Genomic DNA, 26,521 nt, shown 5'->3' with positions numbered 1-26,521 from the left:
CCTGCCACCACACCAGTGGGAGCATGGCGCCCCACCCACACCTCCAGCAGCGCGGTGAATCACAGTGCTGTTTGTCAGGAGAAGTATTTTTAGAATTTATAAGTGCCATTGTCATGAGTGGTTTTAGAAATGCTTGTTTCAGGATGGATGAAATGAAGCAAGGGTGGGCTTAGCTGTTCAGGCTGTAGGCCTCCTCCCCAGCAAGTTCTAGAGGAGGCACAGGTTATGATCATTGTAAAAACTTCCGGAAAGACGAGAGTTTGGCAAAGCCCCTTCTGAACATGAGCAAAAGAGCCATTTTGGGCTCAGGCTCAGGTCTGGGTTCCCAGCAAACCCAAATTCCTTTTTTTTTCTTTTTTAGACAGCGTCTTGTTCTGTTGCCCGGGCTGGAGTGCAGTGGCACGATCTCGGCTGGCTGCAACCTCTGCCTCCTGGGTTCAAGTGATTCTTGTGGCTCAGCCTCCCAAGTAGCTGGGATTACAGGTATGTGCCACCATGCCAGGCTAACTTTTTTTTTTTTTTTCAGTAAAGATGGGGTTTCACCACGTTGGCCAAGCTGGTCTTGAACTCCTGGCCTCAAGTGATCTGCCCACCTCAGCCTCCCAAAGTGCTGGGATTCCAGGCCTGAGCCACTGCACCAGGCCAAACCTCATTTCCTTTGCCATCAGGGGACTGCGTGCGAAAGCATAGCCTAGCAAGAAGCTGCTGAACAGCCAGGTGAGGGAGGGCAAAAGGAACTGACGGCTAAAAGGCAAACTGGATCCCTACCTCACTCTAGACATCACAGTCAATTCTATGAATTATAGCTTTAAATAGAAAAATTAAATACACAAAAATAAAACAGAACAGTTTCACAATCTTGGGCGGGAAAGCATTTATAAGCATTACACCAAAGGCTGAAGCCATAAAGCAAAAGAATGCTGAATTGGCTATAAAAATTTTTAAATTTGGTGTCATAAACAAAGCTAAAAATAAATAACAAGGCCGGGCGCGGTGGCTCAAGCCTGTAATCCCAGCACTTTGGGAGGCCGAGACAGGCGGATCACGAGGTCAGGAGATCGAGACCATCCTGACTAACCCGGTGAAACCCTGTCTCTACTAAAAAATACAAAAAACTAGCCGGGCGAGGCGGCGGGCGCCTGTAGTCCCAGCTACTCGGGAGGCTGAGGCAGGAGAATGGCGGGAACCCGGGAGGCGGAGCTTGCAGTGAGCTGAGATCCGGCCACTGCACTCCAGCCTGGGCGACAGAGTGAGACTCCGTCTCAAAAAAAAAAAAAAAAATAAATAAATAAATAAATAAATAAATAACAAGCTGGAAAAAATTTAATGTATGTCAAAAAGTTATATTTCTAGTTCTTAAAAAAAAAACTCAATAGAAGTAAACATAGCCAGGGTGGAGAATGTGGACAGGCAATTCATGAAGAAAGCCCTCTTAGTGACCAAAAAATGTACTTTAAGAAGTTAAACCATATTGTAATTCAAAAGAGGGGTTCTAATTTTAACATCTCAAATTTAAAGGGTCTGAAAACCCAGCAACACCAGTATCAAAAGGGTAGAAGGAATCTGATGCAATCCTGATGGGATTCCTGCAGAGGAATTTGACAGATTAGTATTAGGCAGTTTCAATATTTTGCATCTTTTTCTTTTTCTTTTCTTTCTTTCTTTCTTTTTTTTTTTTTTTTGAGACAGAGTCTCGCTCTGTCACCCAGGCTGGACTGCAGTGGCCGGATCTCAGCTCACTGCAAGCTCCGCCTCCCGGGTTCACGCCATTCTCCTGCCTCAGCCTCCTGAGTAGCTGGGACTACAGGCGCCCGCCACCTCACCCGGCTAGTTTTTTGTATTTTTAGTAGAGACGGGGTTTCACCGTGTTAGCCAGGATGGTCTCGATCTCCTGACCTCGTGATCCGCCCGTCTCGGCCTCCCAAAGTGCTGGGATTACAGGCTTGAGCCACTGTGCCCGGCCCTTTTTTTTTTTTGAGACAGAGTCTCGCTCTGTTGCCCAGGCTGGAGTGCGACGGTGCGATCTCAGTTCACTGCAACCTCCGCCTCTTGGGTTCAAGGGATTCTCCTGCCTCAGCCTCCCGAGAAGCTGGGATTACAGGCGTGTGCCACCATGCCTGGCTAATTTCTGTATTTTTAGTAGAGACGGGGTTTCACCATGTTGGTCAGGCTGGTCTCAAACTCCTGACTTCAGGTGATCCACCTGCCTCCACCTCCCAAAGTGCTGGGATTGCAGGCGTGAGCCACTGTGCCCAGCCTTTGCATCCTTCTCATAAAACAGTCTCCATTTGCCTGAATTTACCATATGGGTTGGCAAATTTTTTCTGTAAAGGGCAGACAGTAAATATTCTAGGCTTTGCAGTCCATTTGGCCTCCATGGCAACTTTTCAGCTCTGCCACTGCAGTGTGGAAACAGCCACAGATAAGATGTGAACAAATGGGTGTGGCTGTGTTCCAGTAAAACTTTATTTACAATAACAGGCTCCTAGATTTGGCTCATGGGGTCTGTAATTTGCCAATCTCTGATTTACTTTAAAGTGATGATTACTGCTGTGGGGAAAGACTTAGCTATAAGAATGATTATTGCCGGGCGCGGAGGCTGAGGCAGGAGAATCGCTTGAACCCGGGAGGCAGAGGTTGCGGTGAGCCGAGATCGGGCCATTGCACTCCAGCCTGGAATAAAAGAGCGAAACTCTGTCTCAAAAAAAAAAAAAAAAGAAAAAGAAAAAGAATGATTATTATACTGCTTTTGTTAATTCCCCAAATTACGTTAAAAATATATATACACCTGGCTGGGCACGGTGGCTCACACCTGTAATCCCAGCACTTTGGGAGGCCAAGGTGGGTGGATCACAAGGTCAGGAGATTGAGACCATCCTGGCTAACACGGTGAAACCCCATCTCTACTAAAAATAAAAAAAAATTAGCTGGGCGTGGTGGCGGGTGCCTGTAGTCCCAGCTACTCGGGAGGCTGAGGCAGGAGAATGGCGTGAACCTGGGAGGAGAGCTTGCAGTGAGCCGAGATCGCGCCACTGCACTCCAGCCTGGGTGACAGAGCAAGACTCCTTCTCAAAAAAAAAAAAAAAAAAAATATATATATATATACACACACACACACATATACATATATATATATGTCCAACAATAAGGAACTGTTATATAAATTTGGTTGTCTTCATGTGATGAAATATCATGTTGCCATTTAAAATTTAAAATGGCAACATGGTTACCTTGTTATATAGAATTAAGCATTATAGAAAATAGCATAAAAATAAACTACTAAAATATAAAGAAAGTTTAATGGGCCAGGCATGGTGGCTCACGCCTATAATCTGAGCACTTTGGGAGACCGAAGCAGGCAGATCATCTGAGGTCAGGAGTTCGAGGCCAGCCTGGCCAACATGGTGAAACCCCATCTCTACTAAAAGTACAATAATTAGCTGGGCGTGGTGGTGGATGCCTGTAATCCCAGCTATTTGAGAGGCTGAGGCAGGAGAATTGCTTGTACCCCAGAGGCAGAGACTGCAGTGAGCCGAGATCACGCCACTGCACTCCAGTCTGGGCAACAAGAGTGAGACCCTGTTTCAGTAAATAAATAAATAAATAAATAAAATAAGGAGAGTTTAACAAGGTTATCATGACAAGATTAACACCAAAAATGAAAACCAATCCGATACATCAGTTGTAACCAATTATAAAATATCATAGCAAAAAGATCCTACACATATCAGCAATAAAAACTCCAAAATATAGTCACCCTAAGAAGAAAGTGTGCATAACCTATTGAAGAAAATTATAAAACTTTCTGGCCTGATGCGGTGGCTCATGCCTGTAATCCCAGCACTTTGGGAGGCTGAGGCGGGCGGATCACCTGAGGTCAGGAGTTTGAGACCAGCCTGGCCGACATGATGAAACCCCATCTCTACTGAAAATACAAAAAATTAGCTGGGCATGGTGATGGGCACCTGTAGTCCCAGCTACTAGGGAGGCTGAGGCAGGAGAATCGCTTCAACCTGGGAGGCAGAGGTTGCAGTGAGTGGAGATCCAGCCATTGCACTCCAGCCTGGGCGATAACAGCGAAACTCTGTCTCAAAAAAACCAAAAAAACAACAACAAAAAACTTTCTTAGAGGGCATAAAAGGCCAGAATAAATAAAGAGATATATATATTCCTGGATGACAGAATGCAATATTGTAAAGAAGCCAATTTCCTTCAATTAATGCACAAATTCAATTTCAAACATGATCTCCAGCAGGATTTGTAAGAGAGCTTGACAAATAGGCTGTTCCAGAAGAGAAAATATGTTAAGAATAACAAAAAAGGTATTTTTTTGTTTGTTTTGTTTTTATGTGTATGCGTGTGTGTGACGGGTCTTGCATTGTCGCCCAGGCTGTAGTGCAATGGTGCAATCTCAGCTCACTGCAACCTCCACCTCCCAGGTTCAAGTGATTCTCCTGCCTCAGCTTCCCAAGTAGCTGGGACTACAGACGTGCGCCACCATGCCTGGTTAATTTTTGTATTTTTAGTACAGATGGGGTTTCATCATGTTGGTCAGGCTAGTCTCGAACTCCTGACCTCAGGTGATCCACCTGCCTCGGCCTCCCAAAGTACTGGGATTACAGGCGTGAGCCACCGCACCTGGCCTGAAGGAAAAAAAGAAGGATGAGAGAGCCTTTCCCTATCAGATATCAAACTATGAAGCAAGAGTAACTGAAACTATGGCTTTGGCTTAAAATTAGGTAGACAAATCAATATAACAGACTAGAGTCCAGAAAGAGACCTACGTTTATAAGGCAAGTTAGCCTACAATAAAGATAACATTTCAAATTGATTGAGAAAGAGGGACTATTCAACATTAGGAACTCAAAGCACTGGCCATATTGAGGAAGTAAGAGTGCCAGATCTCTACTCCCACCAAAAGCAAAAATAAGCTCCAGGTGGATCAAAGAGCTAAGCATAAATACTTCTTTTTTTCAAAAGTATCTGAAAATGATATATAGAAGAATATGTTTATAGCCTGGAGGTAGAGAAGGCACAAAATGATACACAAAATGTAAATGGCATAAAAGGATTGATAAATGATGACATCAGAATTAACATTCTGTGTAATAAAACACTCCCAAAACAAGATTAAAACACAAGCAAAATGCATAAAGATTGATAATCAGCATATATAGAGATTTCAACCTGTTGCTGTGGCTCACACCTGTAATCTCAGCACTTTGGGAGGCCGAGGTGGGCAGATCATCTGAGCACAGGAGTTCAAGACCAGCCTGAGCAACATGCAAAACCCTGTCCCTACCAAAACAAACAAACAAAAACAAAAATTAGCTGGGCGCAGTGGCATGTGCCTGTGGTACCAGCTAATTGTGGGGCCCAGGCAGGTGGATCGCTTGAGCCCAGGAGGCAGAGGTTGCAGTGGGCTGAGATTGCGCCACTGCACTCCAGCCTGGGCAGTAGAGCGAGACTGCCTCAAACACAAACAAACAAGCAAAAAACAGAATATACAGAGATTTCTTATAAATCAGTAAGGAAAAGACAAACAACCATATTGAAAACGGGCAAAGAATATGAATAATTCGTAAAAGCAGAAATCCAGAGGGCATGGGAAGATAAGAAAAAGATGGTCTGCCTCCCTAGGAAGCCGGGCAGCACAGAGGACGGCGGCAACGGGCTTTCCTCCCCCCAGGCTGCTGAGCCGGAGACCAGCAGGTGGATGGATGGCTTCCGGGGTTGGCGAAGGCCATGGGAAAGGGGCACTCTCATATACTGCTTGGATGATACGCACGGTACAGGCTTTGTGGAAGAAAATTATATCTGTATCTATTAAAATACAAAATCTACATACCCTTTGATACAGCAATTCCACTTCCAGATATCTAGTCTTAGAAATACTTAGACGCACTCAAGGAGCATGGATAAGGATGCTTGCTGTGGGTGCTGTCCTGGGGGTGAAAAGGAGGAGCTCAGCCTGAGTCCTGCAGCCACTGGGTGGACATGGGGCTGGCTGTCATGAAAGGTGAGGTTCGGGCGGTGATAGAGGGTGCAGGGCCCCCAGGAAGCTCAGTGCAGGTCCTTCTCCTTTGGGCTGGGGCAGAAGGAGCCAGGGAGGCTTCCTGGAGAAGGTGGTACCTAAGTAAATTTTTTTTAAAGAGAAGGGGTCTCACTATATTGTCCAGGCTGGTCTCAAACTCCTGGGCTCAAGCAATTCTCCCACCTCAGCCTCCCAAAGTGCTGGGATTATAGGTATGAGCCACCACTCTTGCCGAGTAAGTCTTAAAAAGGTGAGTAGACGTTAGCTCCTGACAAGTAAGCGGGAAGGAGGACATCCTAGGACAAAGACAACACTCATGCAAAGGCTCAGAGGCAAGAGAGAACGCGGCTTGCTCAGAAAACAGGGAGTGGTTTGGTATCGCCAGTTTTAGGTGTGAGACGCACCACGGTGAGAGATGAGGCTGGAGCAGTGGGTAGGAGCTGATGTTGGTTTTCATCCCTTGGTAAGGACAGGTCCCAGGAGCAGGGTGACAAATCAGAGCAGCAACTTAGGGACAGCCTGCCAAACTGTGGTATGCGGGTGTGGAGAGAGGAGGGCCGAGGACAGGAGGACGCCTGGTCGGTGGGTGGCAGTGACTGCGATGGGAAGGGGAGGCAGGGGTGAGTGGGTGACTGCGATGGGAGGCGGAGGCAGGGGTGAGTGGGGAACGGAGGACTCCAGGCAGCTGCATGAGGGGGCGCTGAGGATGACTCTCTGGGTTGGAGGCTACTGACACCATTTGCTGGCATGGTGGCTACACAGGAGGGCAGGTGGCCGGATGCCCTCTCCATTTAATGGGGTTGCCTGTTAATCCACCTTGGGGTGGGTGAACGGGGCCCATGGCCTTACAGCGCTTGCAGGGTTAGGGTTCACATCACCACCTGCCGAGGGGTGGCCACGGGCCCCTAGCAACTATCCCATTGCCTTTAGCACCCGAGTGTGGCGCTCTCCACATGTCTCCATGCCCCCTCCCCACAGAAGCCCCTATAGCATATGGACTGGGGGCTGATGGGCAGCCTGAGCAGGACAGTCTCAGAGGAACTCCCAGGGCAATTCCAGGGACCCCAGGCATGACCAGAAGCAAATTTCCCTGGGTCAGGAAACTCGCTCAACAGCCTGCTCAACAGTTGGGGTTCTCAAGACTCAAAGTTTCCCCGTGCCAGTGTTTCACAGGGCTCTGGGGACGCAGGTGGAGCCACATCCAGTTAGGTCAGGAACTGGTGCATCCAGGCATCAACTGCCTGGGATAGACTCGCACTGGCCTGACGTCTGGACAGCAACCCCAGGGGTCCCTGACTGATGTCCAATGCTAGGGGCTTCTTGGGGCCTGGGAAGGGGATGAGAAGGGCAGGGCACTCTCAGGGGCCAGGTGGCAGCGGCTCGCCCACCAGCCAGCACTCAAGCATTCACTGCTTTAACTATGAGCCACATCCAGTGGTGACATCAGAGGTCTCCATCCACACCCTGGGGAGAGGGGGGTGTCCCCAAAAGACAGGCTTCATTTCCCAGCACACAAGCACAGCACAGGGGTGGAGCGCCTGCCGTCCCATCTGTGTGTCATCCCCACACCTCCTCAAATCATGCCTCAGGTTTGCATTCCCTGGGGGCATCTGGGAAGCCCACTTAGTGATCCAGGCACCGCTTCTTCTCGGTCTCAGACTGACCCCTAGGGGACAGCTAAGACACAGCAGGGCGCCAAGGGCCGGGCCTGAGAAATTCGGACCTGCCCCGTCTGGCCCACTCTGACACCTCATCTGCAGAGCTGTGGTCTTGACCCTGCTACTACAGGAGCCTGAGCCGGGAAGGGGACTCATTCACAACCCAGAAGCCGTCCGCTCGGTCAGGCTGGTCTTCGGATTGTGCCCCCTTCCTCTCCCTGCCAACACACAGGAGCCCATGGTCGGGAACGGAGCCCAGGTCAACCAAACAGCCCCAGCGAGTATAATGAACAAGGCTGCCACTGTGTCCCCACCGACTGCCATCTCACTAGGCTCTGGTCGCCCAAGCCGGGGCCAGGCCTCCATGGAGGGCAGAAAGCAGTTCACCCACGAGAAGCTTAAAACCCAAAGCAACAAACACCTATAGGCTTGCAAAGTCCCATGAACAAATGAGGAGAAGCACCAGGCTTGCTGAGATAGGCTGATGCGGTCTTTCTTTCTACTTTCCCATAACCTCTAGACTTTGGAGGAAAATAATATCAGTTTACAAAAAAGAGTACCTTGGTGGAGGCCCGCTCTTCTGTGCCCCCTGCTCACCTTTTCTCCACGTGCCATCTTTTCCAGAGGTGTGAATGGCAGAATGTGGGGGCCACAAAAGCAGCCAAAGACTGCAGGGAACACGCCATCCCTACCCGCACTCCCCACCCACCCCAGGCCTCGGCTCCACTCTGCCCTGCAGTTCTTGGGGCAGGGCCTTAGTTTGACATAATTTTGCAACACCAGTATCCAAAGGTAAACTGAAAAATGCAAACGGTCACTTCAGCACTATTTTCTTACAGCAGCAGGCGGTGAGGAATTAGCACATATTAGGGGTCTGTCTTCCCACTGAACTTTCACAACAGACCCTCCAGATTGGCGTGGCAAGCCCTGTTTTACAGCTGCGGACACTGAGGCTCAGAGGGGTTGAGAAGAATGTGCTCAGGTTCCATGGCCTGTCCTGGGTGGCCCACGTGGGTGTGGACCCAGTCCTGCACACCTCTGCACACTGCCTCCCACTCAGCAATCCAGGAAGGGCCTCCCCACAAACTTCCTGGGACACTCAGTAGGGGTCCTCTGCCCTAAGCCTGGTTCCATTAGCTGGCCCCAAATACATATTCAACCCCTCCTTGCTGGACCCATCAAGACAGGCCTGGAGCCACCACTGCTGGCACGGGCATGGGCCTGGAGCCCAGCTATCTCCACGCATCCCTGAGGGCTCTTGCTTTGAGCACAGCAGCCTGAGGCCTAGCCACAGTTGGTGCCTGGCTTTGGTCTCTGCCGCCGTGGACTGGCAGCCCTCAGCACTGTGTCCCTCTCTGTGGACTGTCCCTCCTCCAGTCCTGCCCAGGGAACCCAACTCTGGCCCTACGACCCAGCTGGATTCCAAGAGGCCTACCATCGGCCAAAGCGGCCTCTGGGGTCCTGGATCTCCTTCAGCTATAAACATACTCATGTTTTGGGGGCCGGAGGAGGCACCCATCAGAACTGGGGAAAAGGATTGGGGGTTGGACTGGGTGAGAAATCAAAATCATTCTCTTCTAGTTTTGGGTGTCGCCACCAGGAGGGACCTCGCTGGTTGTCAGCTTGTGCACCTTAAACTATTTCTCTGTAGGATGAAGCTGCACTGTTTGGAAAACTAGTTCAAAGTTTTATAAGAAACACACCATTAGGTGATGATAACAGTAAAACAGAGCCTTGGGGACTGTGGTCTTTGTCCCACTTCCTGATACAGAGCTTCAGGATGGGGCTGGTCACCAGAAAGACCAAGCATACAATGAGGTGGGAATTTCCTCACCTTCCCACCTACCCCCAACCTCCAGGCACAGGAGACGGGCTGGAGACCGGGTTGTAAAAACTGTTTTAGGTTTGGAGATGAGTCTGGCTCTGTCACCCAGGCTGGCTGGAGTGCAGCAGCACAATCACAGCTCACTGAAGTCTCAAACTGCTGGGCTCCAGTGCTCCTCGCACCTCAGTCTCCCCAGTAGCTAGGACTACAGGTGTGCACCGCCACATCCAGCTAATTTTAAATTTTTTTGTAGAGACAGGGTCTCACTATCTTGCCCAGGCTCGTCTCAAACTCCTGGGTTCAAGCTGTCCTCCTGCCTCAGCCTCCCAAAGTGCTGGGATTACAAGCATCAGCCACCGCGCCAGGCCTACAAATTCTCGAACAATGAGATGCAGAGAGCCTGGGTGCTGGTAGCACAGTGATATGCTGGGAGGCAGTGTCCCTGAAGGTACGGAAGCTCTGTATCCCGGCTCCCCATACCCTGTCTTGTACATCTCTTCCGTGTGGCTATTCCTGAGTTGTACCCTTTGTAATACGCTGATCATCATAAGTACAACCATTTCCTGAGTGTTTCCAGTGAATTACCCAGCCTGAGAGAGGGGGTCCTGGGAACCCTGTGTTTGCAGTTATCCAGGAAGAACCGCAGCTGGCATGGGAAGTGGGGCAGTCTCATGGGGCTGGCCTTGACTCGTGGAGTCTGTGCTAATGCTGGGTAGTTAGTGGCAGGTGGAACTGACTGCTGGACACCAGTTAGTGTCAGAGAATTGGAGAATTCATTGTTTGAAAACAAATAAACAGGAAGCGTTCACCAGAGAGCGATGGTGCAGGAGAAAAGGAAACAATTCCAGTCCTGCCTCCCCTCCACTTGTCACTTTCCCTGTCTGGAACTCAGTTTCTCCTCCGTGCCACAGATGGGGAACAAAGTTGCTGGGTGGGGACCCCCAGCTGTTACACACTCTGCTGGGGCTTCCCAATGGGGCCTCAGGGCTCCTGTTCCAAAAACTATTTCTTGACTTTGATGCTCAAGAAGGGTCCTCAGAGGGAGGTTCTGGATCCTCCCAGATACTGAAAATGGAGCAAAGGCGAGACCAAGGAGGAGGCAGAGCCATGGAGGTCCTAGAGGTCCCCCAAGCCTTACCTGCTCCACGCAGTCTGGGATCTCTGGCGCGCACGGCAGAGTCCCGGCGCTCTCCACCGATAGCACATCCTTCAGAAGCTCCTCGCACCCTGTGCAGACAGGCAGACACAAGGGATGGTGAGAGGTTGAGCCTCAGCCTGGGATGGCTGCTCTGCTTCTAACTAATGGGCATGGGGTGGGAAGGGCTGAGGTGGGGGCCCGAGGCTCCAGGAGGCCAGCTGAGCACTGGAAGGCAGGGATGGAGCCCAGGCAGTGGGGAACTCGGCTCAGGGCACTGTGCAGGGAGCTGCAAGAGGCCCTTGTCCTCTGGGACTAACTCCCACACGCAGAGGGCAGGCTGGGGACACAGGGAAGAAGGAGGCCTTCCTGGGGGAGGGGACCTAAGGCAGTGCTGCCTGCTTGGCTCGCAGGGACTCCTAACAACTCTGCCAGCCTCTGGAGAAAGCAAACACACCCATTCCTCTGAGCTGGGTGCCCTCTGCGTCCTGCAGACCCTGGGACATCCAGGACAGGGCTGCTCTAGGACAGCTCCAGTTCCTGCTGACTCTGCACACGGCTGGCCTCGCTCCTGAGTTCCCAACCAAATGCCCCAACGTTGTACTGAACACGGGAGGGGGACCCGACAAAACGCCTGGCACAGGCACATGGCAGGTGCAGCCTGCAGTGGCCCATTGTCAAATCCACGCAGAAGACCTTCCCTGGGTGCCTTCTGTGTTCTGTGCCCCCTGCACCGTGTATTTGTTTCCCTTCATCCCTCACCCTGCATCCTTCCACCCTCCCAGGGTTCACAGGCGCCCCACAGAAAAGGGCTCACCTTGATCTGAGCCACAGACAGGAAACCACGGCTTCCTTTACAGATAACCAGACACCCTGGGACTCCAGAAGTGACTGCATTCTCTCTGCAACTAGTGGGGAGGCCTTAGCAAGCCCACCTGGCTGGTGATCTATGCCACTGTCTCAGATTTTTTTCTTTTCTGAGACAGGGTCTTACTCCGTTACCAAGGCTGGAGTGCAGTGGCGTGACGTCAGCTCACTGCAGCCTTGACTTCCTGGGCTCAGGTGATCCTCCCACCTCAGCCTCTCAGGTAGCTGGGACCACAGGCACACACCAGAATGCCTAGCTAATTTTTCTGTATTTTTTGTAGAGACGAGGTTTCGCCATGTTGGCCAGGCTGGTCTCAAACTCCTGGACTCAAGTGATCCACCTGAGATCAAGCGATCCGCCTGCCTCAGCCTCCCAAAGTGCTGGGATTACAGGTGTGAGCCACCGTGCCTGGCCTTCACTGTCTCAGATAAACAGCTTAGTAGTAAGTGAGTGGCCATATTCTGATTTCTACAAGTTTCTCACAACTGGCCTTTGAATTTTTGGGACAAGACAGAGGGATTTATAGTGTCCCCCAAAGCTGGAAGGGGGAGCAAGTAAGAAAGGCAGGAATTAGGAAGAATTAAGAGGAAGAGAGGGCAGGGCATGGAGGCTTGTAATTCCAGCACTTTGGGAGGCTAAGGTGGGAGGGCCACTTGATCTCAGGAGTTCAAGACCAGGCTGGGCAATGTGACGAAACTCCACCTCTACTTAAAATACGAAAATTAGCCCGGCGTGGTGGTGTACCTCCTGTAGTCCCAGCTACTCAGGAGGCTGAGGCAGGAGGATTGCTTGAGCCCAGGAGGTTGAGGCTGCAGGGAGCCATGATAGTCGTACTGCGCTCCAGTAGCCTGGGTGACAAAGGCAGACCCTGTCTCAAAAAAAAAAGGAGGTGGGAGCAGGGAGGACACAAAAGCAGCTCAGAGGGAGGCGGGCAGTCGGGTGACCAGCACTTTGTCCAGGTTTGCCCAGGAGACTCCTTGGGTTTGGTCATCCCAGAGCAGGAGACAGAGGAAGAGGACAGAAAAGCAAGGAGGAGGCTTTCTCCAGAGGCAGGCAGACAAGGGGAAGGGCAGAAGTGACCTCCATGGGTGAGACCACAGCCCCCACGGCTGGGACAACTGTGTCCTTCTCTCTGCCCCCCGGGAAGCCAGAGGCAGAACCGACTTCTGGCCCATCCTGGGCTCTGGGAGCCCTGTGGGGAGGAATCCAGGCTGGGTCCCAGCCACACCAGCTTCCCCAGCTGGGCAGGGCCTGAAGCACGTGGGAAAGCCTCCCCAGAAGGCCTCACCTTTCATGGCGAACACCCCCCGGCAAAAGTCCTTGAAGTTGATTCTCCCCAGGTCGTTGGGATCCAAATATTTCACAAATTTTTCCACCTGTGGGAAGGAAGCAGGGACAGGTGTGAGACACCCAAGCATCACCCGAAGACTCAGGGAACTGGGACAGGGAGGCTGAGAGGGAGGGAGGGACACCAGTGTCCCCGCCCCATCCTCTCCCCTCACCCTGGGGTCAGTATCGGCCACGGGGCCACTTTATTCTCCCCATGGTGACAGACAACTTGGGCGAGGAAAAGCAGAGCCAACACCAGCTCCCCCGTGAGCGCACGGCTTCAGGGACCGAGCCTCCTTCCCCCAGGGGCTGCACACTGAAAGCCAAGGCTCTGCCAATGTTTTAAAATTGGTTTCTTTCATACAAAATGGACACAAACGCATTGTAAAAGACCTAGAAACCCCACCATTTCTCTTGTTCTATTTCTTGTTCTAGGCGCTGGCTAGATGGGGAAACTCACTGAGATGGACACTGGTGGCTGATGTACTTTTCTGTTCTATTTGTACCTTGCACTTCAATAAAGAGTGTTAAATGAATAAGGAAGTAAGCTTTAGCCTGGCAGAGTCAGACATCCCCGAGGTTGGAGTTTCTCTCCCGTGTAATAGTAAGTAGGACAGAAACAGTTTCCATGCTGCTTGGTGTGTACAACCCACATTGTTAGTGGCTGTAACATATTCTGCCCGGTGGGTTCATCATAATCTACTTCACCACCCCTAATAGCTGGGCATTTTGGTTATTTCCAGCTTTTTGCTTTTATAACTCATCTTTGGGGGTTCCTGCAGCTGTATGGATGAACCATCAACCCCCGGCCTCTCAGATTCTTGACTTTTTTATTGCCTCATATTCCACCTCAGGCACCAAGTCCCTTGGTCAACCGAGTCATCACCCCCTCCAATCCCACCCATCCGAATGTCCCACTCCCTGACCCCATCCTCCCTCCCTTCCTGCCACTGCAGGGTTCTTCAGCATCACTGGGTCTGCTCACTATCACTCACGTCCAATCTATGCCACCACTGTATCCCACAGCTCCCTATTTCCCACACCACCCCAGGGGCCCCACCTGGTCATAGCCATCATCCTCTCTCTCCTGGACCATGCAAGTCTAACTGGATCATGTCACCCACTCCTCTGCTTAAAACCTTCCAGTATCATTCCACCACACTTAGGATAAAAATCCAAAGTCCACAGCACAGCCCATGAGGCCCCATGCGATCTGACCCCTTCCACTCCCTCTCTTCCCATACTCTTCATCACTCACTGTACTCCAGCCGTACTGGCCTTTGGTCAGCTCCTCAAGGCAAACCACCACACTCTTCTCTGCCCCAGGGCCTTTGCACATGCTATTCTCTGTATCTTGCACAGCTGTCCTCCCCATTCATCATGTCAGTTCATCCTTCAGGTCTCCCTTTGTACCTGTATGAAACGTCCCTCCCCAAGACAGGTCTGTCCTGACCACCCGCATCGATTCAGGACCCACCCTGCTGCTATACTGTCTTGTAGCATCCTATACTTTCCCTTCAAACTATTTGTTGCAACTTGCTATTTATTGTTAACTAAAAAGAGATTGACATGGAGGGTTTATTTGGGAAACAAAGAATTGCAATTCTTTGTTTGGGGGAGGGGGCAGCTGCAATGCTGAGGAGGCTGGCAAAAAGTCACTTTCCTCCTTCACTGAAATTTTGCAGGTCTTTCCTGAGAGTCCACTAGGTACCAGGTTCAGGGGGTTCACAGAAAGAATGTGGCATGGCCCCGCTGCCCTTCCCTCATCCCAGACTCACACCAGAGTGGAAGGTACAAGGGATCAGGACAGCCCTGAAGAGCGTCCCAGGAGGCAAGTGGAGGAGAGGATTCTTCTTTTTTTTTTTTTTTTTGAGACGAAGTCTCGCTCTGTCGCCCAAGCTGGAGTGCAGTGGCGCGATCTCAGCTCACTGCAACCTCCGCCTCCCAGGTTCAAGCAATTCTCCTGCCTCAGCCTCTCCTGAGTAGCTGGGATTACAGGCACCCGCCAACATGCCCAGATAATTTTTGTATTTTTAGTAGAGAGGGGGCTTCACTATGTTGGCCACGCTGGTCTCCAACTCCTGACTTCAGGTGATCCGCCCACCTCGGCCTCCCAAAGTACTTGGATTACAGACATGAGCCACCGTACCCGGCCAGGAGAGGACTTTTTACGGAGGATTTCTACAGAAAGTTGTTTTCAGAGGCAGCTCATTGGCTGGGCAGAAATCCTAGATTGCAAAGCCTTTCTGACTGGTGAGCTGGTTAGGGTACTCGCAGCTGAGAAATGCTGGAGGCTGGCAGATCACGACCTCGGTTGCGCATCCAAGTCTTTTGGGATATTGTGTGGCTGGAACTTTAGCAGGCGTGAGTATCTCCCAACCTCACTACAGAAAGTCTTAGCCTTAGTTTCTCCATATTCTTTCATGTAGTTGTATGTGTGTGGGATAATTTGATTAATTTGTATCTTCTCTCTACAAAGTAAGCTCTCTAAGGGCAAGCACCCTGTCAGTTCTGATCACCACTGTATATCTGGTTGCTTGCACCATGACTGGTACATAGTAGAGGCTTCATAATATTTGTTTTTGCTCACACCTACAATCCTCTCCAAGGTCAGGGCTCTGCCTTCAAGGCGGAGATTGCAGTGATCCAAGATCATGCCACTGCACTCCAGCCTGGGTGACAAGAGTGAAACTCCGTCTCGGAATAATAATAATAATAATAATAATAATAATAATAATACATTTTTTTAAGAGCCAGGTCCTCACACTATTGCCCAAGCTGGAGTGCAGTGGCATGATCATAGATCACTGCAGCCTCATATGCCTGGGCTCAAGGGATCCTCCCACCTTAGCCTCCCAAGTAGCCGGGACTACTGGCACGCCACCACGCCTGGCTCAGAAGCCTGCTTCTAAATCTAAAACTGCTTCTAAAACTTAGTGGCAGCCCTCCCATAGCACCCATACAAGCATTCATTCATTCATTCATTTACTTATTCAACAAGTGATGACTGAGCACCTCTTACATGCCGGGCACTCTTTCAGGGGTTGATGGTGGTAGGTGCTGGTTCTGCTGGCTAGCCACACATACACAATAGTGCACACACATGTGTACATGCTCACATTCCTTGTCAGGCATCTTGCCGCTCCCCCTAATAATTACCATCAGTATCTATAGCACAGCCAGGCCAGGATGAGCTCTCTCCAGAATCTGCTCAGGCTGGACTGCAGATGATGGATCTGAGGGCACCTGGGGCCTGCAGAGCACAGCGTGCAGGAAACGGCTCACTGTCACTGTTGTCAGTGTTCACGCCGTTACAGGCAGACTCACCAGCACACCACACCGCCCATAACAGGCACCGAAGCCAAACCACGCTGGGGATTCATCTATTTATAGGGACCATGTTTTTCTTGCATGCCCACAGCGTGGCAGCTGCAGCAGGGGTCTGAAGCCCTGGTCACTGCCGGTGGCCTGGCACCATGGGGCTGTGCCCAGTGGGCTTTGGAAGGTGAGCAGTGGACAAAGAGGGCCCCACCCTAACCATCTTCTCCCTGCCTGGAACCTGGAAGCTCTGTGCTTGCATCTTGATTCCGGCTGACCCTGCTTTTCCACTCTGGTGTGAGTCTGGGATGAGGGAGGGGCAGCGGGGTCATGCCACATTCTTTCCGTGAACCCCCCTGAACCTGGTACCTAGTGGGCTCTCAGGAAAGATCTGTAAAATTTCAGTGAAGGAGGAAAGTGGTTTTTTGCCAGCCTCCTCAGCATTGCAGCTGCCCCCTCCCCCAAGCCATGCCAGCCTCTGACACTGCCAGGCAATGACGTGACTTCTGAGAATAGCAATGCCCAGGTGCCACCTGTAGGGCTGCAGGGGAGCCCACCCACCATTCCAGCTGGCATTCTGCCTCCTCTCGTCCTGCCTTCACATCGCTGGCATTATAGGGGGTCTGTGAATGTGGGGATGGACCAGGGCACCCTCTACCCCCAGCCTCCCGTGCTCACACCTACAATCCTCTCCAAGGTCAGAGCTCTGCCTTCATTATTTCCAAAGCAAGTCACGGTAGAGTCGGCCACAGAGTGCTGCCTGACTGATGAGGACCCCCACCTCAAGTCCACTTAGGAGGCAGGAGTGCAGGGATTTGGATTCTGTAATCTCTGTGTCCACAACTCCCTGGGGCTGGGAGACACTGGCAGGTGAGCTGTCCATTCCTCTGCCAGCAAAAGCCTACCTGGACAGAGGTGGGGGTGGGGTTGTTTGATGACAGGCAGATAGATGGGGTGCTGAGGGCCACTGCATGTTCCCCGGAGCACCCGAGCCACGGCCCAGGCTGTGACCTCTCCACAGCTGCTCTCACAGGGCTCTTCAAAGAGCTACAGCCCCAGAGTGGTGGCCACAAAAGTGCCAGACCAGCCGGGCACGGTGGCTCACGCCTGTAATCCCAGCACTTCAGGAGGCTGAGGTGGGTAGGTCACCGGAGGTCAGGAGTTCAAGACCAGCCTGGTCAACATGGAGAAACCCCCATCTCTACTTAAAATACAAAAATTAGCCAGGTGTGGTCATGCGTGCCTGTAATCCCAGCTACTCGGGGAGGCTGAGGCAGGAGAATCGTTTGAACTGGGGAGGTGGAGGTTGCAGTGAGCCGAGATTGTGCCACTGCACTTCATTCAGTCTGGGTGACAGGGCAAGATTCCATCTCAAAAAAAAAAAAAAAAAAAAAAAAAAGAGGCAAGGCACACTGATGTCTTGCCCTTTAGAAAACAGGTGTGAAATTGGGCCAGGGGCGGTGGCTTACACCTGTAATCCCAGCACTTTGGGAGGTCAAGGTGGGCAGATCACTAGGTCAAGAGATTGAGACCGTCCTGGCCAACATGGTGAAACCCCGTCTCTACTAAAAATACAAAAAAAAATTATCCGGGCATGGTGGTGCACGCCTGTAGTCCCAGCTACTTGGGAGGCTGAGCAGGAGAATCACTTGAACCCGGAGGTAGAGACTGTGGTGAGCTGAGATCGCACCATTGCACTCCAGCCCGGGCAACAAGAATGAAACTGTCTCAAAAGAAAAAAAAAAAAGAAAGAAAAAGAAAACAGGTGTGAAATTATTAGAACAAGGCATGCTGGTTATTACCAATATATACCATCACCACAGGCTCAATGATTTTTAAAATAAATAACAGCATCATTTATGTGGTGAGGTACTGCGAATGCTTGGAGTCCACGGAGGGCTCATACATAGTCTCATTTAATCCTTACAGCAACCTTAACAGTATCTATTATTACAGTCTCCCATTTTAAATTGAGGAGACTGAGGCTCAGAGAGGTTAAGACATTTAGACAAAGTCACTGTAGGGGTAACCCCCCCACACTTTTTTTCCTCTTTTTAAAATTTAAAATTTTTACCCACCTGTAGTGGCAACTCTTGAACTCAGGTCTTACTGACCCTGGAGAGTCAGCCGCCGCTCCCTGTTGCCTTACTGGGCCAGAGACTGTCACGGGGCTGTCTGCACTGAAGTGTTGTTTCTATCCCCTGGCACCCTGTGCATCAAAGAAGCTTTACCCACTATGGTAAGGACCCCTCGCCTTTGATCACAAAGAGTCTCGACCTTCCTGGACATTGGGTAACCTTTTGCCACAATTGGTCCTCTGCTGGACACATGCCGCTGACCCAGCCCATCATTCCATAGTCAGTAAAGCTAGGTCCCAGGGAGGGAAGGGGCTTGCCCAAGGTCACACAGGGAGTATAGCAAATAGCCACCCCATGTGGTCTTCGTGGGAAGCCTACACCCCAGGCAGGGGAGCTGGGGGGCCGTCCCCACCCTGGGGCACACACCATGCGTGGCTCCCGCTCTGGCTCCCTGGCCATGAGAGACCGGCTCACCAGGCCTGGCAGGCGTTGCAGGAGCAGCTGTTGTCGCTGAAGCACACGCAGCTGGGCCCCAGCTTGCTGCCAGGGAAATTGGTTGTTCACTGGAAGTAAAATATTGATCTTTCCTTTTTGGGGCCACTCAATTACCAGGCTTCCCCTTCTATTTCTGTTGCCTTTCTCTTTGAGCTGATTTTTTCCCCTGAACTCAGTCCCCTGGGTCACATCTCTTCTAGCTCAGACCAGATGATGTTAAAAAGCTTCATTGCCATTGCCGTCTGATTGATTACCAGCCAGACACTCCCTGAGCCCATGCCCAGCCACCCACGCCTCCCTAATTTCAAGGTCTGAAGGCCAGACGGACTCAAGCAAGCCATTTGCCTTTCTGAAATCTCAGCTGCCTCATCTGAGCAAGCGAGATAAGCCGGCTTATCTTGCCGCCGTGAAGCTGTCTGCAAGGCAAGGTGCCTAATAAACATTAGCCATTACTCACAGGAATCAAAGCAAATGCTTAGCGAGCCTTCTTTTGCCAGGCACTGTTCTGAGCACTCTATGCATATGAATTTGTTTAATCCTCGCCACCACCTGGGAAATAAATACTATTATTATTCCCATTTTACAGGGGAGGAAACTGAGACATAGAAAGGCAAAGTCATTCAGGGTTAAGGTCACACACTTTGGAGGAGATGGCTGAACACAAGAGGCCTGGTTCCAGAGTTCATGCCCTTAGCCAGTAATTATTATTATTTATGCTAAAATAATTGCAATTACTATTATTATGCTGACAGGTTTAAGGGCTCGCTCTGACCACAGAAAGAATAAATCTGTATTCTGCTCTCTTTTCATCTGGAAAAACTGATATTGGTACTGACAACCTTTGCTTAAGAATTTGAGTATTAAAAGAAAAATTAGGCCAGGCACAGTGGCTCACACCTGTAATCCCAGAACTTTGGGAGGCCGAGATGGGCGAATCACCTGAGGTCAGGAGTTTGAGACCAGCCTGGCCAACATGGTGAAACCCCATCTCTACTAGAAATACAAAAATTAGGCTGGGTGTGGTGGTGTACGCCTGTAATCCCAGCTGCTTAGGAGGCTGAGGTGGGAGAATCACTTGAACCTGGGAGGCGGAGGTTGTAGTGAGCCGAGATCATGCCACTGCACTCCAAGTTGGGCAACAGAGCGAGACTCTGTCTCAAAAAAAAAAAAAAAAAATTAGCCAGGTTTGGTGGTGCATGCCTGTAGTCCCAGCTACTGGGGAGGTTGAGGCAGAAGAATTGCTTGAACCCAGGAGGCAGGAGGTTGCAATGAGCCAAGACTATGAATCCATCTCGAAAGAAGGAAAGACAAGAAAAGAAAAGAAAAGAGAAAGAAAGGAAGGAAGGAAGGAAGGAAGGAAGGATGGAAGGAAGGAAAGAAAGAATAATTTTGACACACTGTGCCACTAAAGCAGAGGTGGCCAGCTAGCATCTCAGATGTGGCTTGTGGAGAGACTTAAAATTAGATGCCAGTATTTAAAGCCAAGCAAGCCTCCTGGTTCTGGTTAAGATGGAGTGAGCACACTACCGTCTAGCTTTCCCGTTGATTATAACTAAAAACCCTGACAGGAGACATAAAACAACTACACAAGGACTCTGAAAAGTGAATAGCGGAAGTTGAATTGAGGAGGAAAAGAAAAACTTTAAGTAAGACGAATATGGTGGTGAGCTTTCTTAGTTTTTCTTTGCATATTTTCTGACCTAGACTCAGGAGCCCAAATCCCAGAACTGTGCAGCAGGTGCACAGAGAAAAAGCTACAGAAGAAATTCTCTTTCTGATGAGAAGCTGGGGAAGGGGGGCCTCTTGGGAAAAATCGAGTGCGAGAAGTGCCCTGGGTCTTTTTTCTCTCCAAGCTGCCTCCCTACAAGGTAAAGCCTATCCCAAAGGTTAGGTGGTGGCAGCAGCCGTAGCAGTCACACAGGGGAACCTAAACTCTGAGAAAGGGAAAATCTTTTGCCTGGAAAAAATGAGAAAAGGGGGCTCCTGGGAGCTGGATAGGGCAGCATCACAGAAAGAAAGGAGCTTGAGAATATGATCCCATAAAGTTGTCATATTTGAGGTCCTAGCCTACTCCTGAGCTGCACATACATGGAACTGACCCCAAATAACCTACCAAAGACTCTGAGAACTGAACTACAGTGTAGACCGAACAGACTGGCCCCTGCAGTATGTATACTTGGGGTGGATCTGAACAGCACTGCAAAGGCTTTGAAAACTGAACTCACATTGAAACTATAACTCACAGAGGGCAGGCTGGGATCTGAGGCATCAACCTAACTGATTCAAAAAGCAAACGGACTGGGCACAGTGGCTCATGCTCGTAACCCTAATGCTTTAGGAAGCCAACGTAAGAGGATTGCCTGAGGCCAGGAAGTTGAGGCTGCAGTGAGCCATGATCGCACCGGTGCACTCCAGCCTAGGTGACAGAGCAAGTCCCTGTCTCAAAAACAAACGAATAAACAAAGAAAAAACTGACATTCTTCAGATGATTTTAACGGGACCCAGAGTCTTATAGTATTCCAAATGTCCAAGACACAATCCAAAATTACTTGACATACAAAGAAACAGGAAAAGCTGACAACAACGTATAAGACAAAAGACAATAAGGCTGGGCATGGTGGCTCACGCCTGTAATCCCAGTTCTTTGGGAGGCCGAGGTGGGTGGATCATGAGGTCAGGAGATCGAGTCCATCCTGGCTAAGACGGTGAAAGCCCATCTCTACTAAAAATACAAAAAACTAAAAGAAAAATTAGCCTGTAGTCCCAGCTACTCGGGAGGCTGAGGCAGGAGAATGGCGTGAACCCGGGAGGCGGAGCTTGCAGTGAGCCGAGATCGTGTCACTGCACTCCAGCCTGGGCGACAGAGCGAGACTCTGTCTCGAAAAGAAAAAAAAAAAAAAGACAATCAATAGATAGATACCAATGCTGAGATGACCCAGATGTTGCCATAATTAGACAAAGACTTTAAAACAGTTATTATACCAATGCTCCATGGTTCGGTAAAGGTGAACAATCCTGAAATAAATGGAAATTTAGAAATTCTTGCAGAAAAATAAAAGCTAGAAAAAAGGAACCAAATGGAAATTTTAGAACTAAAAAATACAATATATGAAATAAAAGTTCATTGGATTGGATCAATAGCAGAATGGAGATCACAGAAAAAAGCAGTGATAGAACAACAGAAATTACCTAATCCAAACAAGGAAAATTACCAAGGATTCAGACAAACATTATATAAAAGGGTCAACTCACCAAGAAGATACATAACAATCCTAAACACACATGTCCCTAACAACAGAGCTTCAAAATACATGAAGCCAAACTAATAAAATTGAAAGGAGAAATAGACAAATTGACAATCATAGTTGGAGACTTCAACACTCCTCTAGACAATATAACTAGTTAGATAGAAAGTCTAATTTTTAACAACAGAGCTAGTTAGATGAAAAATCAACAAGAGATCTAAAAGGCCTGAATATCACCACTAACCAGCTTAACTTGATTGATGTTTATAGAACACGCCACCCAATAATAGCAGAACACACATCCTCTTCATGTAAACATGGAACTGTCACCAAGGTAGATCATGTAGATCATATGCTGGGCTATTAAACAAACTATAACACTTTTTTTGTGGGGAGGAGGCAGGATCTTTGTCACCTCAGCTGGAGTGTAGTGGTGTGATCATAGTTCACTGCAGCCCCCACCTCCCAGACTCAAGCAATCCTCACACCTCAGCCTCCCGAGTAGCTGGGTCTACAGGGATATGTCACCATGCCCAGCTAATTTTCTTATTTTTTGTAGAGATGGGGGTCTCACTATGTTGCCCAGGCTGGTCTCGAACTCCTGGCCTGAAGAGATCCTCCTGCCTTATTAGCCTCCCACAGTGCTGGGATTATAGGCATAAGCACCTGAGTCTGGCAACAAATTTTTAAAAACTGAAATTATAAATGTATGTCCTGCTGGGTGCAGTGGCTCACACCTGTAATCCCAGCACTTTGGGAGGCTGAGGTTGGCAGATCACCTGAGGTTAGGAGTTCGAGACCAGCCTGGCCAACACAGTGAAACCCCATCTCTACTAAAAATACAAAAAATTAGCTGGGCATGGTGGTGGGCACCTGTAATCCCAGTACTAGGGAGGCTAAGGCAGGAGAATCACTTGAACCTGGGAGGTGGGGGTTGCAGTGAGCTGAGATCGCGCCTTTGCACTCCAGCCTGGACAACAAGAGCAAAACTCCATCTCAAAAAAAAAAAAAAAAAAAAAAAAGTCCTGTGACTATAATATAATTAAACTAAAAATCAATAACAGGGCTCAACGGCTCACGTTTGTAATCCCAGCACTTTAGGAGGCTGAGGCAGGTGGATCACTTGAGGTCAGGAGTTCAAGACCAGCCTGGGCAACATGGCAAAATCCCATCTCTACTAACAATACAAAAATTAGCTGGGCATGGTGGCCTGTGCCTATAATCCCAGCTACTTGGGAGGCTGAAGCACAAGAATTACTTGAACACGGGAGGTGGAGATTGCAGTGAGCTGAAATTGCAACACTGTTTTTATGCCAGTACAACACTGTTTTTTATATTATGTATTTATTTATTTATTTATTTTTTTGAGGTGGAGTCTCACTCTTGTTACCCAGGCTGGAGTGTAGTGGCCTGATGTCGGCTCACTGCAACCTCTGCCTCCTGGGTTCAAGCAATTCTCCTGCCTCAGCCTCCCTAGTAGCTGGGATTACAGGCATGCACCACCACGCCTGGCCAATTTTGTATTTTTTGGTAGAGACGGGGTTTCTCCATATTGGTCAGGCTAGGCTCGAACTCCCCACCTCAGGTGATCCACCCCCCTTGGCTTCCCAAAGTGCTGGGATTACAGGCGTGAGCCACCGTGCCTGGCCCCGAAGTCTCAAGAGAAATTAAAAATAATTTAAACTAAATGAAAATAAAAATACAATACCATAAAATTCAAGCCCAAAGCAAAAGGGAGGAAAGAAATAATAAAATTAAGAGCAGAAATTAATAAAATTAAAAACGAGACTGGTAGAGAAAAATCAACAAAACCCAAACCTGGTTTTGTTTTTAAAAGATTAACAAAACTGATGCATCTCTAACCAGAATGACAGAGAAACAGAGAGAGAGACAGAGAGAGAGAGAGAGAGAGAGAGAGGATACAAATTACTGATACAAAAAATGTGGCTGGGCACAGTGGCTCACACTTGTAATCCCAGCACTTTGGGAGGTCAAGGTGGGAAGATCACTTGAGACTAGGCATTCAAGATCAGCCTGGGCAACATAGCAAGACCCCACCTCTACAAAAGATTAAAAAAAAAATTAGCCAAGCATGGTGGCACATGCCTCTGGTCCCAGCTACTGGGGTTGGCTGAGGTTGGAGGATCACTTGAGCCAGGGAGGTCAAGGCTGCAGTGAGCCTTGATTGCAGCACTGCACTCCAGCCTGGGTGACAGAGTGTGACCTTGTCTAGAAAAAAGAAAGAAAACAGAGATATCATTACAGTCTTACATTCTTTAAAAGGCTAATAAGGGAACACTAGGAACACTTCTACACACATAATTTCTACAACTTTGATGAACTAATGGACCAATTATTTGAAAAACACAAACTACCAAAATTCATGCAAGAAGAAACAGATAATCTGAACAGTCCTTGAGCGATTAAAGAAATTAATTTCAGAATTTATATCCTTCCAAAAAGGAAACCTCAGGCCCAGATAATTTCACTAAGTATTTAAGGAAAATATACATAAATTCTACACCGCCTCTTTCAGAGAATAGAAGAGACACTTCCCAACTCATTTTATGGGGCCAGCAATACCTTGATACCCAAACTAAACAAAAGCAATATAAGAAAACTACAAACTGGCCAGGCGCGGTGGCTCACGCCTGTAATCCCAGCAGTTTGGGAGGCCGAGGTGGGCAGATCACGAGGTCAGGAGATCGAGACCATCCTGGCAACACAGTGAAACCCCGTCTCTACTAAAAATACAAAAAATTAGCTGGGCATCGTGGCGGGCGCCTGTAGTCCCAGCTACTCGGAAGGCTGAGGCAGGAGAATGGCGTGAACCCGAGAGGCGGAGTTTGCAGTGAGCCTGGGCACAGAGCGAGACTCAGTCTCAAAAAAAAAAAAAAAAAAAAAAAAAAGAGAGAGAAAGAAAACTAAAACTACAAATCAATATCCCTCATGAAAACAGATGCAATGAGCCTCAGCAAAATATTAGCAAATCGAATCCAGGAGATACATATGAATAATATAACAAGACCAGCAGTCCAATGGGGTTTATTCAGCAAAGCTGGCCCAACATCTGAAAACTAATGGCTGTAATCTAAACATGACTAAAGAAGAAAACCTATCAAAAGATGCAGAGAAATAAAGTGGCAAAATTCAACATCCATTCATGATATAAAAAAATAACTCTCAACAAAGTAGAAATATAAGGGAACTTCCTTATCCTTCCTTAGCTTAGAGAAATGAAAACTTACATTCAAACACACACACACACACAATTGCACAAAAATGTCCACAGCAGCATTACACATAATCACCCAAACCTGGAAACATCCCCAGTGTCTCTCAACAACTGAATGGATAAGCAAGTGTTCCGTAATAAAAAGGAACAAATGATCGACACAACACCACAGATGAATCTCGGATGCATTATGCTACAGGAAAGAAACCACTCCCAAAGGTTACAAACGGTACGATTCCATTTATGTGCAAAAGGCAAAACCACAGTGACAAAGTTGGATCAGTGGATGCCAAGAGTGAGGAGGAGGGACTGAAGACAAAGGAGCAGCTGGAGGGAATTTGGGGGATGAGCGGTTCTGTCCCTGATGGTGGTGGGAGTCACAGGAATCTATGTAAATAGTAACACTTCTTCCCCCACCCCCCAAAAGTGAATTTTACTGTATGTAAAGTAAAAACAATTTAAAAAATTTTTTCTTTAAAAATCAAGGGAACTGGCTGGGCATGGTAGCTCACACCTGTAACCCCAGCACTTTGGGAGTGGGTCAAGGCAGGAGGATCACTTGAACTCAGGAGTTCGCGATCAGCCGGGGCAACATGGCGAAACCCTGTCTCTACAAAAAATAAACAAAATTAGCCGGATGTGGTGGTGCATGCCTGTAGTCCCAGCTACTTGGGAGGCTGAGGAAGGAGAATCACCTTAACCCCGGGAAGTCAAGGCTGCAGTGAGCTGTGATTGTGCCACTGCACTCCAGCCTGAGTGACACAGTGAGACCCTGTCTCAAAAAAAAAAAATCAAGGGAACTGCACATACAAACTTGGATATCTGGCTTTAAATTTTTATTTTTATTTGATTTATTTTATTTTATTTTTTTGAGATGAAGTCTTGCTCTTGTCCCCCAGACTGGAGTGCAATGGCGCAATCTCAGCTCACTGCAACCTCCGCCTCTCGGGTTCAAGCAATTCTCCTGCCTCAGCCTCCCGAGTAGCTGGGATTACAGGTGCACGCCACTATGCTTGGCTAATTTTTGTATTTTTAGTAGAGACAGGGTTTCACCACGTTGGCCAGGCTGGTCTTGAACTCCTGACCTCAGGTGATCTGCCGAACTCCTGACTTCAGGTGATCTGCCTGCCTTGGCCTCCCAAAGTGCTGGGATTACAGGCGTGAGCCACCATGCCCAGCCTATTTTTATTTTTGTTATAGACAGGGTCTCACTGTCACCCAGGCTGGAGTGCAGTGGCATGATTGATCATAGCTCACTGCAGCCTGACTTCTCGGGTTCAAGGGAGCCTCCCAACTCAGCC

General features: G+C 49.1%; 1 protein-coding gene across 1 annotated transcript in view; it reads right to left on the bottom strand.

Moving 5' to 3' along the window:
• Window positions 1-26,521, bottom strand: part of RAB11FIP4 (RAB11 family interacting protein 4) — a 144,382-nt gene that overhangs the window by 91,477 nt on the left and 26,384 nt on the right. The window contains exons 2-3 of the mRNA XM_050763800.1: window positions 12,809-12,896; window positions 10,656-10,744 (exon numbers count right to left, since the gene is read on the bottom strand). Coding sequence (XP_050619757.1) covers window positions 10,656-10,744; window positions 12,809-12,896 — 177 coding nt within the window. The remainder of the gene's footprint in view (window positions 1-10,655; window positions 10,745-12,808; window positions 12,897-26,521) is intronic.

This window comes from Macaca thibetana, chromosome 16 (genome assembly GCF_024542745.1).
Source record: "Macaca thibetana thibetana isolate TM-01 chromosome 16, ASM2454274v1, whole genome shotgun sequence".
Classification (NCBI taxonomy): Eukaryota; Metazoa; Chordata; class Mammalia; order Primates; family Cercopithecidae; genus Macaca; species Macaca thibetana.
Note: the sequence above shows the minus strand (reverse complement) of the source record. Positions and strands in the feature narration are given on the sequence as shown.